At 50.4% G+C, this 12,031-nt stretch overlaps 1 protein-coding gene across 4 annotated transcripts in view; it reads right to left on the bottom strand.

Moving 5' to 3' along the window:
* The window catches only part of FGD5 (FYVE, RhoGEF and PH domain containing 5), a 118,954-nt gene that overhangs the window by 18,942 nt on the left and 87,981 nt on the right, over window positions 1-12,031 (bottom strand). For all 4 annotated transcript variants that reach the window (XM_027586446.2, XM_027586445.2, XM_027586444.2 and 1 more), the window contains 4 exons: window positions 10,855-10,905; window positions 10,204-10,262; window positions 4,459-4,530; window positions 3,346-3,414 (listed from right to left, as the gene is read on the bottom strand). In XM_027586446.2, the coding sequence (XP_027442247.2) occupies window positions 3,346-3,414; window positions 4,459-4,530; window positions 10,204-10,262; window positions 10,855-10,905 (251 nt within the window). The remainder of the gene's footprint in view (window positions 1-3,345; window positions 3,415-4,458; window positions 4,531-10,203; window positions 10,263-10,854; window positions 10,906-12,031) is intronic.

Genomic DNA, 12,031 nt, shown 5'->3' on the forward strand with positions numbered 1-12,031 from the left:
GCCCCCATCCGGAGCAAAGGGGAAGAAAGTGAACGTCACCTCATCTCCGTAGGGGAGCGTGTTTCTGTTTGGCTAAAAGGTTTATAGTCTGAAAAGACAATGTCAATCCTCACCCTGCTCTGTAGCTGTGCAACTGTGGGTGGACAAGTAGGCTCCCTCTCTGCAAAGCAGGGGGGCATTGCCACCCCTACCTCATTATGGACGCTGAGAAAGAATGGCCCCCAGTGAGCCCACCCAACGTGGGAGCCAGCGTAAGCTAGGGGTGTTGTGAGGACTGAACAGGGCAAGGCATCTAAGGAGCTAAAACAGAGCAAGAACTCAGGATTAGCATTTCCTCCCCCCATAGAGAGTCTGCTCAGGGAACAGAATAGATGAGGCTTCCTGCCACCAGCTCTTAGGATCCCAGCATTGCAGCCGGAGCAGTGTGGGAGACCTGGCCTGGACCCAGAGATGCTGGGTGAGCTCAGGCAAACCCTTCCTCTCTCTGGACCTCACTGTCTCTAATCAGAGTTGGAGGAGACCAGGGGCCAGCAAACTTTTTAATAAAGGGCTAGATAGCAAATATTCAAGTCTTTGCAGGTCATAGAGTCTCTGTCACAACCATTCGACTCAGTCACTGTAGTCTAAAAGCATTCACAGACCATCCATGAACAAAGGGATGAGACTGTGTTCCAATAGACCGTTACTAACAAAAACAGGTGGCAGGCTGACCCCCAGGTCAGAGGAACCTTCAAAGCTCCTTCCAGCTCTGCCCTTCTAATAATGACAAGACTCACTCTGTGCCAGGGGCTGAGCTCAGCACCCTGATCTCAGGTCAGCCCCCAACAATCCCATCAGGCAGGCTCTACCATTATCATCCTCATTTCACAGAGGAAGAAACTAAGGCACAGAGAGCCCTGACAACCTGCCCAAGGTTACAAAGCTTGTAAGTGGCAGAGGCAGGGTCATATGTAAATGAATGCGCCTCCAGTGTGTCCAGGTGTGGTGTGTTGGAGGTGGTCACACGGTGAGTCCTGGCCCCATCTGGGGACAGTGACCAAACCTGGGCACAGAGCTGGGCTCATAAGCCTGCCCACCCTGGGGAACTGGCTCATGTCACTCATCAGAGCAGTCCCAGCCTTTGTGTGGCTGCCCCTCAAGCACCTGCTGCCATGGCAACTGGCATTAGCACCCTGGGGTTTTATGAGTGGTCAGGACCAGGCTGCCTTCCATTGCCCAGAGTTCTCCTTTCCTCTTCAAAGCGGGTGTTTTGCAGCCTGATTTGGAGGAAGATAGAGGAATTCTTCATGGAAGAGTGAAGGGGAATCTCTCTCACACAATAATAAGCCACCAGTGTGGAGCCCCACCTACCACCTGGGGCCATGGTGGGAACCTCTCTGTAGCCATTACCAAAACCCCTGTGCAGGTGGGCAGATGCCCTGACTTTGTTCTACAGTTACAATTATTTTATGAAACTGGTACCTTATGGGGAAGAAAAAGTCTTAAGTGTGTTCATCATGGGTCTTCCTGGCTCAAGAACCTATCTTCCTCCCACCTCTTTCTCCAGGGGAAATTTATGAAGGTCCTGTGCTAAGACAGAGCAAAGAATGGGACCCAGGTTCAGCCTGCGGGGAGCTATGGCCTAATAATAACAAGGGAATAAGAGAGACCCAGGCCTAGCATTGAGATGCCTGAGAGAGAGGCTATGATGAAGGGCCAGTTAGATGCTGGAGGGCACGTGAGGGAGGGGAGGAGGGAGAGAAGGACAGACCCTGGCAGTCTGGGTCCCTGTGAGAGGCACAGGCACGAGCAGAGCCTGGCCAGAGGAGGTGGCCAGATGGGGAATGGCTAGGGGACCAGCACGGAGCTCCCTCTATTCCAGCTGGGGCTTCACTCCCTTCCCCCACTGGCAGGAGGGACTATTACCCCACTGTAAAGAGAAGGGCAATGACAGATGTGCCGTGGGCCTCAAGAGCCAGTAAGTGTCAGAACTGGGATGTGAATCCAGTTTGACTCCAAAGCTCACGCTCCTTTTGTACCATCCCGGACCTTCATTTTTCATTCTCAGAGGACACGGTCTCGTGGGCTCCAACTCTCCCCAGGGCTGTGCTGGCGCAGAGGGAGGACCTGTGTCCCATACGGCAATTGCCAGAGGGAAGGGAGGACACTGTTACCAAATAAGCGGCTTCCGTGTGCCTCATTTAATTCCCCAAACCGCCCAGTATTCCTACTTTCCTCCTGGGAAACCGGAGGCTCAGACATGTCTGTCACTTGTCTAAGGGTTATAGAGGGGCTAAGTGTTGGGTTAGGATCTAACCTCCTCACTCCGGCTCATGACCACATAGATATCCCTAAATTCAAGGGTATGATTTCTTCTCAATAGAAACAGTTTTCAAATTTTTAGACTAACATGGAACAAAGGACGGCTTCCCCCAGACTCTCTTTGCTCTTCCTTTTTGCTCCAGTGGCCCTGAGATTACATACCATTCTCATAACTCGGTATTTACATTTGACACTGAAGGTTGAGGGTATAGCATGAGGCTTTTATCTCTTTGTTTCCAGTGCCCAGCACACCAGAGGTGCTCACTAAATGTCTGAAACAGGTTTTTAGACACTTGGAGCCTGTTTACTGTTACTTTGCACACAACTCTTAACAAAGTATAAGGAGACTGTTGGGGCAGCCACGACTGAGAGTAATAAAAAAAAAAAAGAAAGCTAAAATAGTGAAGAAAAGAGAGAAAATCATACACAGCAGGTAGGAGAACTTAAAAGGCAAAACAACTTGGAGTTGTAGGACTGGGGCAAATTGCTGCTTGCAGCTCAACAGCCACAGAGGTTGATGTTATCAAGCGACAGGCCTGAACATTCCCTGGTACTCCAGAATGTGGCTGTAAAGCATCAGAAATGTTACACTGTACTCTGTCTTGTGCACAGTGGAGAAAATGCTACACTGGGGTCACAACCCTGGTTCCCTCCTGGGCCTCTGCCTCCAGCCTGCTGGGAGATGGAGCCAAGGAAACTCCCCTTCTGGATCTCAGTCTTCTCATGCGTTAGATAAGGCAGTGGAACAGTTATTTCCAGGATAAGAAATTCACAGGGTTAGGATGTTTCAGATGGGGACACAGGTAATTCAATTTCGATAAAATTCCAATCAAAATCACTCAAATAATGCAGGAAGGGCTGTGGTTGGTGAGGGTTAAGCTCTCAGCTCTCCGGAAAGCTCAGCTCTGTAGAATGATCCTCATCCTAAATATTCGGCTCTGTTCTAGCACCCACCCCTCCCTTCCAGTTGTCTTTGAATAATGACCCTAGAAAATTTCACAGAGTTTGACAGTCCTGGGGCTGGGCTGGGGCCTAGGTACTTACCAGAAACAGGTGCCGGGGGCGTCTGCTTTTCCCTGTTACCTTCATCAGTGTCCCCTCCTTCAGAAACTCCTGTGGGGAGAGAAGCAGACCTGGGGGGTTAGGCTGATGCCTGCTGCCATCCTAAGGAAGAGTGGGGACAAGGTCCTGAGTGGGAAACCTAAGTTACGATGCCTTCCAAAGTGAATTCATGGGTGAATTCCCAGCTTTAGGGAGGTGCCCATGTTTGCCACAACAGCTCTGGAGACAGACAGGAGGCTCCGCTTCTTAGGAGCACCCCACCTTGACTTATTCCAAGCCCCAGACACTGTTCTGGTCTCCAAGGGATCCAGACAGGGACTCTTTCCCTGATTTGCTGCCATGAGGAGACCTTCAGAATGGAGCCTCTGAAGGTTTGCTAAAACAGCTGAAGACCTGTGAACAGTTGCTACAGGCTCCAAAATTCTGGAGAATGTTTAAAATAGATGTTTAAAGTTACTTAAAAATAAATAAAATAGATGTTCAATAAATATTTACTAATCTGATGACCCAGGACCAAAACATTAAGTGTGATTTTACAGAATCTCAGACTAGTGAGATTCCTGCTAATTTTGAGTAAATTATCCTGAGTACAACCTCTCATTTCTTTGTCTCTTGTCCTTCATGGACCATAGCAGGTAACAAACACATTTTTGACTATTTTTGAGCTGAGTTTTAGGTTTTCCATTTGGAAGCTGAAAAGTGGGTAAATTTGTCTCTTGAAAAATGTTATTTTTAAGATGCTTTGTTGGGGCTCTTGAGAGATGGTTTTCCTGATTTCCCAGCAATGCTGGGCTAAACTAAAAATAATCGGCGTCTCTTCTTCTCAGAGGTGAAAAGAACCACAGGGGACGCTGAACCCAAATGACACTGTTTCTTTAAAGGTCCTGAAAGTGGAAAACCCCAGGGGAGGCAGCCCATGGGCCTTGTGAGCCCAGCAGAGCCCGTGCCCTGCCCTCCCTCCCTCTGCGGGTAAACAGCACCTGCAGCCAGGCCTGTCTGGGACCAGCCCAGCTGAACAATGGGTCTTATCAGAGCCTCACCCGCCTGCCTACCAGGCCGCCCTCTGTCCCTGCCCATGGCGGCGGTGGCACTCACCCTTCCTGGCTGGAGGAGATCCCCTTGGCCCCGAACGCTATGCTCAATGTGGACCAACTTCTGCAGGTTTTCCTATGGGTGGGAGCAGAACGAGAGGGAAATGGTCAGGACCCCTTCAAGGGCATTGCTTCTACTTCAGAGGAGGAAAACGGAACCCAGAAGGGCCTTGCCCAAAATCTGACCTCCTCTCAGTGGCAAGATTGGGACCTGAGCTTGGGTCTGCTGGATGCCAGACATGTGGGCTACCTATACTCAGGCTACTCCCCCTGGGCCTGGGATCTGACATCGCCATCTTCTGCGTGCCATGGGGAAAGTCACTTGCTCTTGCTGTGCTATCTGATACCCATATACATCTCCAGGCCACAGCTCCTGCTCTAACTCTGTGTGCCCCATAAGGTCTGGCGCATCTAGACTTCACTAGCCCAGAGGAGAGAGATGCCCAAGACCAGACTGTCTCTCTGGGCTTACAGCCCAGGGTCGGGCCTCTGAGGGAGAGTAATTGAGAAAATGTTCCACCTGGGGAAGAAACAGATCTGTGCTCCTTGAAGAAAAAGAAGTGTGCCTGGGAACTCCTGTTGGCCCTCACTGGGTTACATATAATATGCAGTGACATGCCTCCCTTCCCTCCGTACAGCACCCCATTATACTAGAAATAACAAGTGCCTCACCCATGGGGTGGGCGCCTCCTGAACCTTATGCAGGGTCAGGTTCTAAAGTCAATTAACAAGGTGAAAATTGTGTGTAGGGAAATTGTCTTGAAAAGGCTTTTACCGTGTTGATAGTTTTGGGCACAATATCCTGCACATTAGAAATGTGTAATAGTTGTTCCATTTCCACTCGTGATAGAGAACAGTGCCCCTAGCCTAATAATGAGGAAAAGGTAATCCACAGAGCCCTGACTCCTCTTACATCTACTACAGAGCTGAAGTCCCAAGGCAACCCCACCGGACCTGAATCCCGAAGACTGACAAACCCCTTCACAGCGACGTGAGCCACATGCACTGCTGCAACACACAGGAGGAAGGGGCGGCCAGCAGAAAGGAGGAGAAGAAAGCAACTAAAATGTTAATGGATTCTGAAAGGTCAGGTGTGGGCTGGTGGGACAGTTTAGAATAACAGAGAGCCCCAGATGCGAGGCACATCTGCAGTCACTTGCAAGCTCTTCTTTTTTAGCAGTTCCCACCGGGGGCTCACAAGGAAGACTAGAGGCAGGGCAGGGGGCCAGAAAGAACCCCCCCTGGCGGTGAAGGCATGCAGGCTACCACTGGGGGGGGGGTTGGCATAAAATCCTGCCAAATTCCCCAGCCCCCTCTCTTGTACAAACCCCTCAGCCCCTGGGAGAGGCTAAGAAATCCCCTCCCAGAGGACAGGCAAAGTGCCACTCACTACTCCTGGGGAAAGGGCAGAAGCAAAAGCTGTCTTCCCTGAGGAGAGGGGAAGTAGCACCAATACAAAGCAGAAACCTGTCCAAGACCTGCCACAGCTACAGGGCAGTGTTTGGCTACCATGCAGAGGAGGGGCACGAAAGCAGAGAAAGCCTGGCTTGCAGGCCCTGCTGAAGACTGAGGCTTGTCCCGGAGAGCACAGACTTGGGAGCGTAGTAGTGCGTAATAGGAAATAGCAGTCCACCTCTGAGAAGGGGCAAGGGCATGGAGAGAGGCCCCTTCTGGGGTGCAGGGATTGCTAAACGCTGCAGCAGCGGGGGGAAGGAAAATGAGAAAAACTTTCTGGCATCTCAGGCCCCACAAACAGTACCAGGTAATAGCAGCCCCCTTCTGGACGAGTGTGAAGTCTGTGGGGCTCTGAGGGTGACATAACAATAACAAAACCCAAACCCAACTCAACTACTGACTGGACTGACCCAACCCCCACCTCTTATACCCCTTACATGAACGGCATGATCAAAACCAGGCGCTGCCACTTCTGGGGCAGATACTGTTTCCCTCAGTCTCCATAATTCCTCCAACACATAATGCCAGCTTCAATCAAACATTATTAGAAATACAAAAAGCAAGAAAGAACCCCAACTCGTTTTCAGGAAATAAAGCTTTCAACAAAACCAGGAGAGGTAACACAAATGTTATTAGAACCATCAGACAGGGGCTTTAGAGTAACTCTGTTCTAAAAAATAAAATCTGTTCAGAAAGTATGATGGTGGTGGCCAGGAGCTGGGGGGGAGGGGCTTAGAATTTAGTGGGGACAGTTTCAGTTGGGGACAGAGAAAAAGTTCTAAAGGTGGATGGTGGCGACGGTCACACAACAATGTCAATGTACTTAATGCTGATGAACTGTGTACTTAAAAATGGTTAAGATGGTCAATTTTATGTTACATATATTGTACCTCAATAAATTTTTTTTTAAAAGTCTATTTAAAAAAAGTGAAAATCGGAGAGCCCAGACTTACACCTGTCCCCTCACTCTGTTCTGGAGGGAGACGGCTTACTTTTATCCTATGGGGAGGAGGACAGTCAACGGCTAATTTGATCAAAAGCCTCGAAAGCCTGACCTTGCAACCAGATGTAGGATTTTTCTCCTAGGAAATCTGAGGTTTGGTCTGAGTAACTGCAGTTAGAAGCAAGGTGCATCCACTCTCTGATCCAACCTGTGACCAGTTCCTGAAGGAATTCCCAGTGCTCACAAACCTGGGAGCAACTCTAAACCTCCATGCCTACATTTCATGACATTCCTCATGGCTGGGTAAAGAAAGAAAAAGACCCAAATGTGGGAAAGAGAAAAATGTTCCTATGGTCATTTATGTGTGTCACGTGAGAGAGGAGCAGGTGAGGCGCGCATGGGCACATGCACGTGTTTTCATGCAAGAATGTGTGTGAGGTTACAGGTCTGAACCTGTGAGTGATGTGTGCAGGCATGTCCGGCCTGGTGGCTAAGAAAGGCTCACGTTCAAACCCAGCTCCCACTCTGAGAGCTGAGTGATCCTGGGTGAAGCAACTCGTCTCTCTAGGCCTCAGTTTCCTTGCTTGTGACACTGGGCTGATAATAGTTCCCCTGAGGATTAGAGGAGAATGTCAGGCACGATCCCCTGCTCAATAGAGGCAGCTGTGGTCACCGTGAGTAGGATGCCACATGGGAATCTGCCACAGCCTTTCCTGCAAAGCTGGTGAGGATGACTTCTCTCATTTCTAAGACTTTCCCATCCCGTCTTCCATACTGCTCCCATTTATTCCTGGTCCTCCATCAAAATGTGAGGATCACGGCAGGGGAGGGGTTACCTGGGCCTCAGCTCTTAGAGTCAACACTTCCCAAAGCTTCTCCTATCACCTAACAGTTTTCCGTTAACAGGCTGTTCAATGGATTTATAGTTTGGCTTGGCTGTCAGTACTTTATTCTAGTGAGTTTATTAGTGGCATTTCAGACCAGCTGTCAGGTAGGTATGTGGGTCCCATTTCAGGGTGGTGGGACCTGGCTCTTCCTAGAACTCATATCTCCAGCTTAGCTACCTTTGTGGGGAGTTATGGCAATGGTTTGATATGAGCATAAAACCTACGTGAATGCTGCCACCTCCAGGAAGCTTTCCCTGGTTCTCACAACCAATGAGTACTTCTACTGAACACAATGTGGAGACATAGAAGGCTTTGTAAAATGGGGGCATGGCACCATCAGACACATTTTAACAGGATCACTCTGAATGGAATGGTAGCATTGGGAGGTGATGAGGCCTGAGGTGGGTAGTGGCCATGGTGAAGGAGAGGCAGAGCCCCAGCCTTGCCCTTTGGCCACTCAAGCCACTGAGCTCTGCCCTGGCATTGGGTTTACCTGGACCTGCCTGTCCATGGCCCAGGCAGAGTCCAATCCCTATTCCCGCAGGCATGCAGTAGGGGCTGATAATCCAGAGCAGGCCCAGTGTGGTATCCCCAGGCAGCTGGAGAGACAAGAGCCAGCCTGTGCCAGGCACAGCATCTAACCCCGCACTTCGAGAAAGCCGGCGGGGGGGGATGGGGTTCAGTTCCTCCTGCAAGGTGGTGCCACACCTGAGCGCACCCACAGTAGGGAAGACATGGCCCTTGGTGACCTAGTTTTCCTTTTTGGAAACAGAGGCATCCCTGGCTAAAGTGAAGTGCAGAGAATGAGGTGCAGCCCATCTGATGCTATGTCATGATGGGGCATGGGACGCCAAAGCACCTCTGTCTTTGGCTACGCTGAAGGAAATCTTACTGCATGCACATGATGCTAAAACAACAAAGAGCAAGGGGCTCACGGACCCCAGAGCAGGAGGACAGACAACCTGATGATGACACCATGTTCGATGTACCAGTTTTCACACCCAGCTGGCTTTAGCCTCCACACTCAGCGTACCATCTGTTCAGACTCTTGTCCTCCCTCACCTACCCTGCTCCCATCTTCCTGCCAGGCTGGGTGGCTCTCTGAACTCGGGTGTGACCTACGCTTCTCCACCTCCATGCCTCTGCCCAGGTCAACTCCTCTTCCTGGCACATCTTTCCTCTCTCTGCTTTTGAGGCATATGTCCTCCCTGTGGGGGCACCTCCATCATCTCTTCTCACAGCCCCGGCTGGGAGGGATGGCTCCCTTCTCTGAACCATGTGGCATTTTCTCTCTCCCTCATGAGGCTTATCATGTCCACATGTTTACTCCTCCATGAGCTGTGATCTCCTCGTGCTGGGATTCATGTTTTAACTCTGTATCTCCAGTCCCCAACACAAGACTGACATGGAGTAGGTGTCTAATAGATGTGACTCCCCTCTCCTTCTTCTACCTGTGGATGACTTGCTAAAAGGGTGCTCTGTGTATCTGCCACAGGAGAGCTGAGCAAGTACTCAGCATGCATACCACCATCACCCCACCTCTGCCGGTGGAACACATAACTAACTGATCACCGAACTCTTTCCCCCGGGCTAGGACTCAGCCTCAGAATCCTTCTCGACATAAAGCTCTAGCCACATCTTAGTGGAGCAGAAAATACGGGACACAAGTAATCAAGGTAGCCACTTGAACAGAGCTGGGATGTGGGATAAAGTTGGTCGTCTTTGGCAGAAAACTGGTAAATACTGAATCAGTGTCCAACAAACAGAGTCACACTCTGGCAGAACCCGGCGTGTAGTTAGAGCTCACATATTCTTGTGGACAAGTGGTTTTCAAACTTTTGTGAGCAAAACATTTACCTGGGGTGCTTGTTAAAAATGCATATCCCTGGGGCGCCTGGGTGGCTCAGTCATTAAGCGTCTGCCTTCAGCTCAGGTCATGATCCCAGGGTGCTGGGATCGAGCCCCACATCGGGCTCCCTGCTCAGTGGGAAGCCTGCTTCTCCCTCTCCCACTCCCCCTGCTTGTGTTCCCTCTCTCGCTATCTCTATGTCAAATAAATAAATAAAATCTTTAAAAAAATGCATATCCCTGGACCTGACCCCCAGATATTCTGGCTGAGAAGATGTAAGGTATGCCTAGGAATTTGTAGCTTACAAGGCACTCCAGGTGCTGATGCAGATGGTCTCAGACCACAGCTGGGACATTACTTACCAGATCTGTACAAGTCTGTAGACCCCCCTCACTATTCTAATGGTGAAACAGAGACCCGGACAAGAACACACAGTGCCTGAGTTCACACAGCAAGTGCCAGGGACAGAACCCAAGGGCCAACAACTCTTTGCCAGGTCCCATAGATGGATGCCTACAGCACCCCCAGAAGTGGAGTATCACAAGGCAGACCTGGGCAGGCTGGAGGGGGGCCTAGACCTGAACCCCAGAGAAGGAGCCCAGGAAATGGACTTACCCCTTGTTCCATGCTGTCGTTGGCACGGTCTGTGACTTTGGAGATGAGGGTGAGGGCACCTGTGGAGGGAAAGAGAGAAGATAGCAGGCCTTCTGAGGAGGAGGGCCAGTCCAGGAGCCACCATCCTCGCCTCTTTCCTGTCCTCCCCTCTCTCTCACCCACTCCCCAAGATCACCGCAGTTGTAGGGGCTTGCATGTGGGAGGCACCAAGATTTCTCACAGCTGGGTCAGGTCACAGGCCCAACCCTTGCTTTGCTACTACAGCCTAAGTGTCCTTGACAGTGATTTGACCATTCTGTGCCTTAGTGCCCTTGTCTATAAATTGAATATGTTAAAATAGGGACTGCCCTGTTAGGTCATATGCAGGGACAGTCACATAGAATTGGGAGGAAACAGGGACACTGTGGTGACTTTTTGAGACCTGGCACCACCTCCTAGCACCAAATTCTGATTACTGCCCTCTCCTTTGACAGGATGACAGCCCATCCTGGGGAGTCCTGTGCTTGAGGGGAGCGGGTCATCATCCCAGAAGCCCCAGAGGTTTCCTGCCCATTGCACATCCAGCTGCCAGGGAGGGGGCTATGTCCTGTGCCAGGGACAGGGACCAAAAAAGGAACACGTCCCCATCCTCCGGGTTCATGCTGCACTTACCCTGCGTGTTATCGTACTCAGCTGAGTCAGGACAAAGGTTGTTTAAGTAGTCTGCAGGGAGAACAAAAGCCAGGGTCAGTTTGCCCCTGGGAGGCCAGTCCCTCGTGTCCACAGCAGGAGCCCCCCTCTCCAGACTTGGAGGAAAAGTGCCAGAAGAATGGGGTATCTACCCTCTCACCCCCATTAGCCCACCACCCCACCACACTAGAACAAAACAGGCCCCTGAACCAACACCAGCATCATTGCCACTACTGGTAGTCATTCACTCATTCAACAAGTATCTATTGAGTGCTTGCTGTGCGCCTGGCACTGTGCTATGCCTTCAGGATTCACAGACAAGGTGAATCCCCGCCTCTGAGAAGCACACCGTCTACTGGGGGAACGGATGTGACCATCATCACAGCAGAGTGTGATGTATTAAACCTTTAACACGTTTATACCCACAAGCTCCAGCTCTCTCTCCAGCTACCTCTCCATGTCACTCATTCATTCTAGCAATGCTGGCACTCTTACTATTGCTTGGATGTGCCAAGCCTGTTAATATCCCCGGGCCTTTGCTCTCACTACTCCCTCCACCTGGTGCTCTCTTCTTCCGGATCTTCATAGGGTTCATGGTCTCACTTGGCTGAGACCTCTGTGCAGTGCTACCTCCTCAGAGAGATCCCTCCTCCATGCTGTATCTAATTCAGAGCCCTGTTACCTCCATCCCCTTAACCTGCTTTATTTTCTTCAGAGCTCTTATCACTGATACATTTTTATTTCCTTGTCAGTTTGTTAAAGTATAAACTCCACAATGGTAGAGAGTTTTGGTACAGAGCAGTAATTCACTGCTATATCTCTAGCATCTAGCACAGGGCCTTGTACACAGGAGATACTCAATAAACATCTGTTGAATTAGATGAACAAATTCTCTGTCCCTTGGCCTTAATATACTTTCCTTGTGGCCCTGGTCACTACCTGGAATTACATGCCTATCTCTATGTGTGGGTGTCTGTCTCCCTTACTGGAACAGCAGTTCCCCATGCCTGGTGTCTTTGTCCATTTGGGAGGCAGGTGGGTAAATGAGTCTGGAGCTCAGGACAGAGGTGTGGTATTTCTGGTAGGTGGAGGTAGGGGAGGGGATGACTTTCCCAGGGGAGAGTCTGTAAAACGGGAAGGAAGGAAAGAGGACCTAGGG

This window comes from Zalophus californianus, chromosome 1 (genome assembly GCF_009762305.2).
Source record: "Zalophus californianus isolate mZalCal1 chromosome 1, mZalCal1.pri.v2, whole genome shotgun sequence".
In the NCBI taxonomy this organism is placed as follows: domain Eukaryota; kingdom Metazoa; phylum Chordata; class Mammalia; order Carnivora; family Otariidae; genus Zalophus; species Zalophus californianus.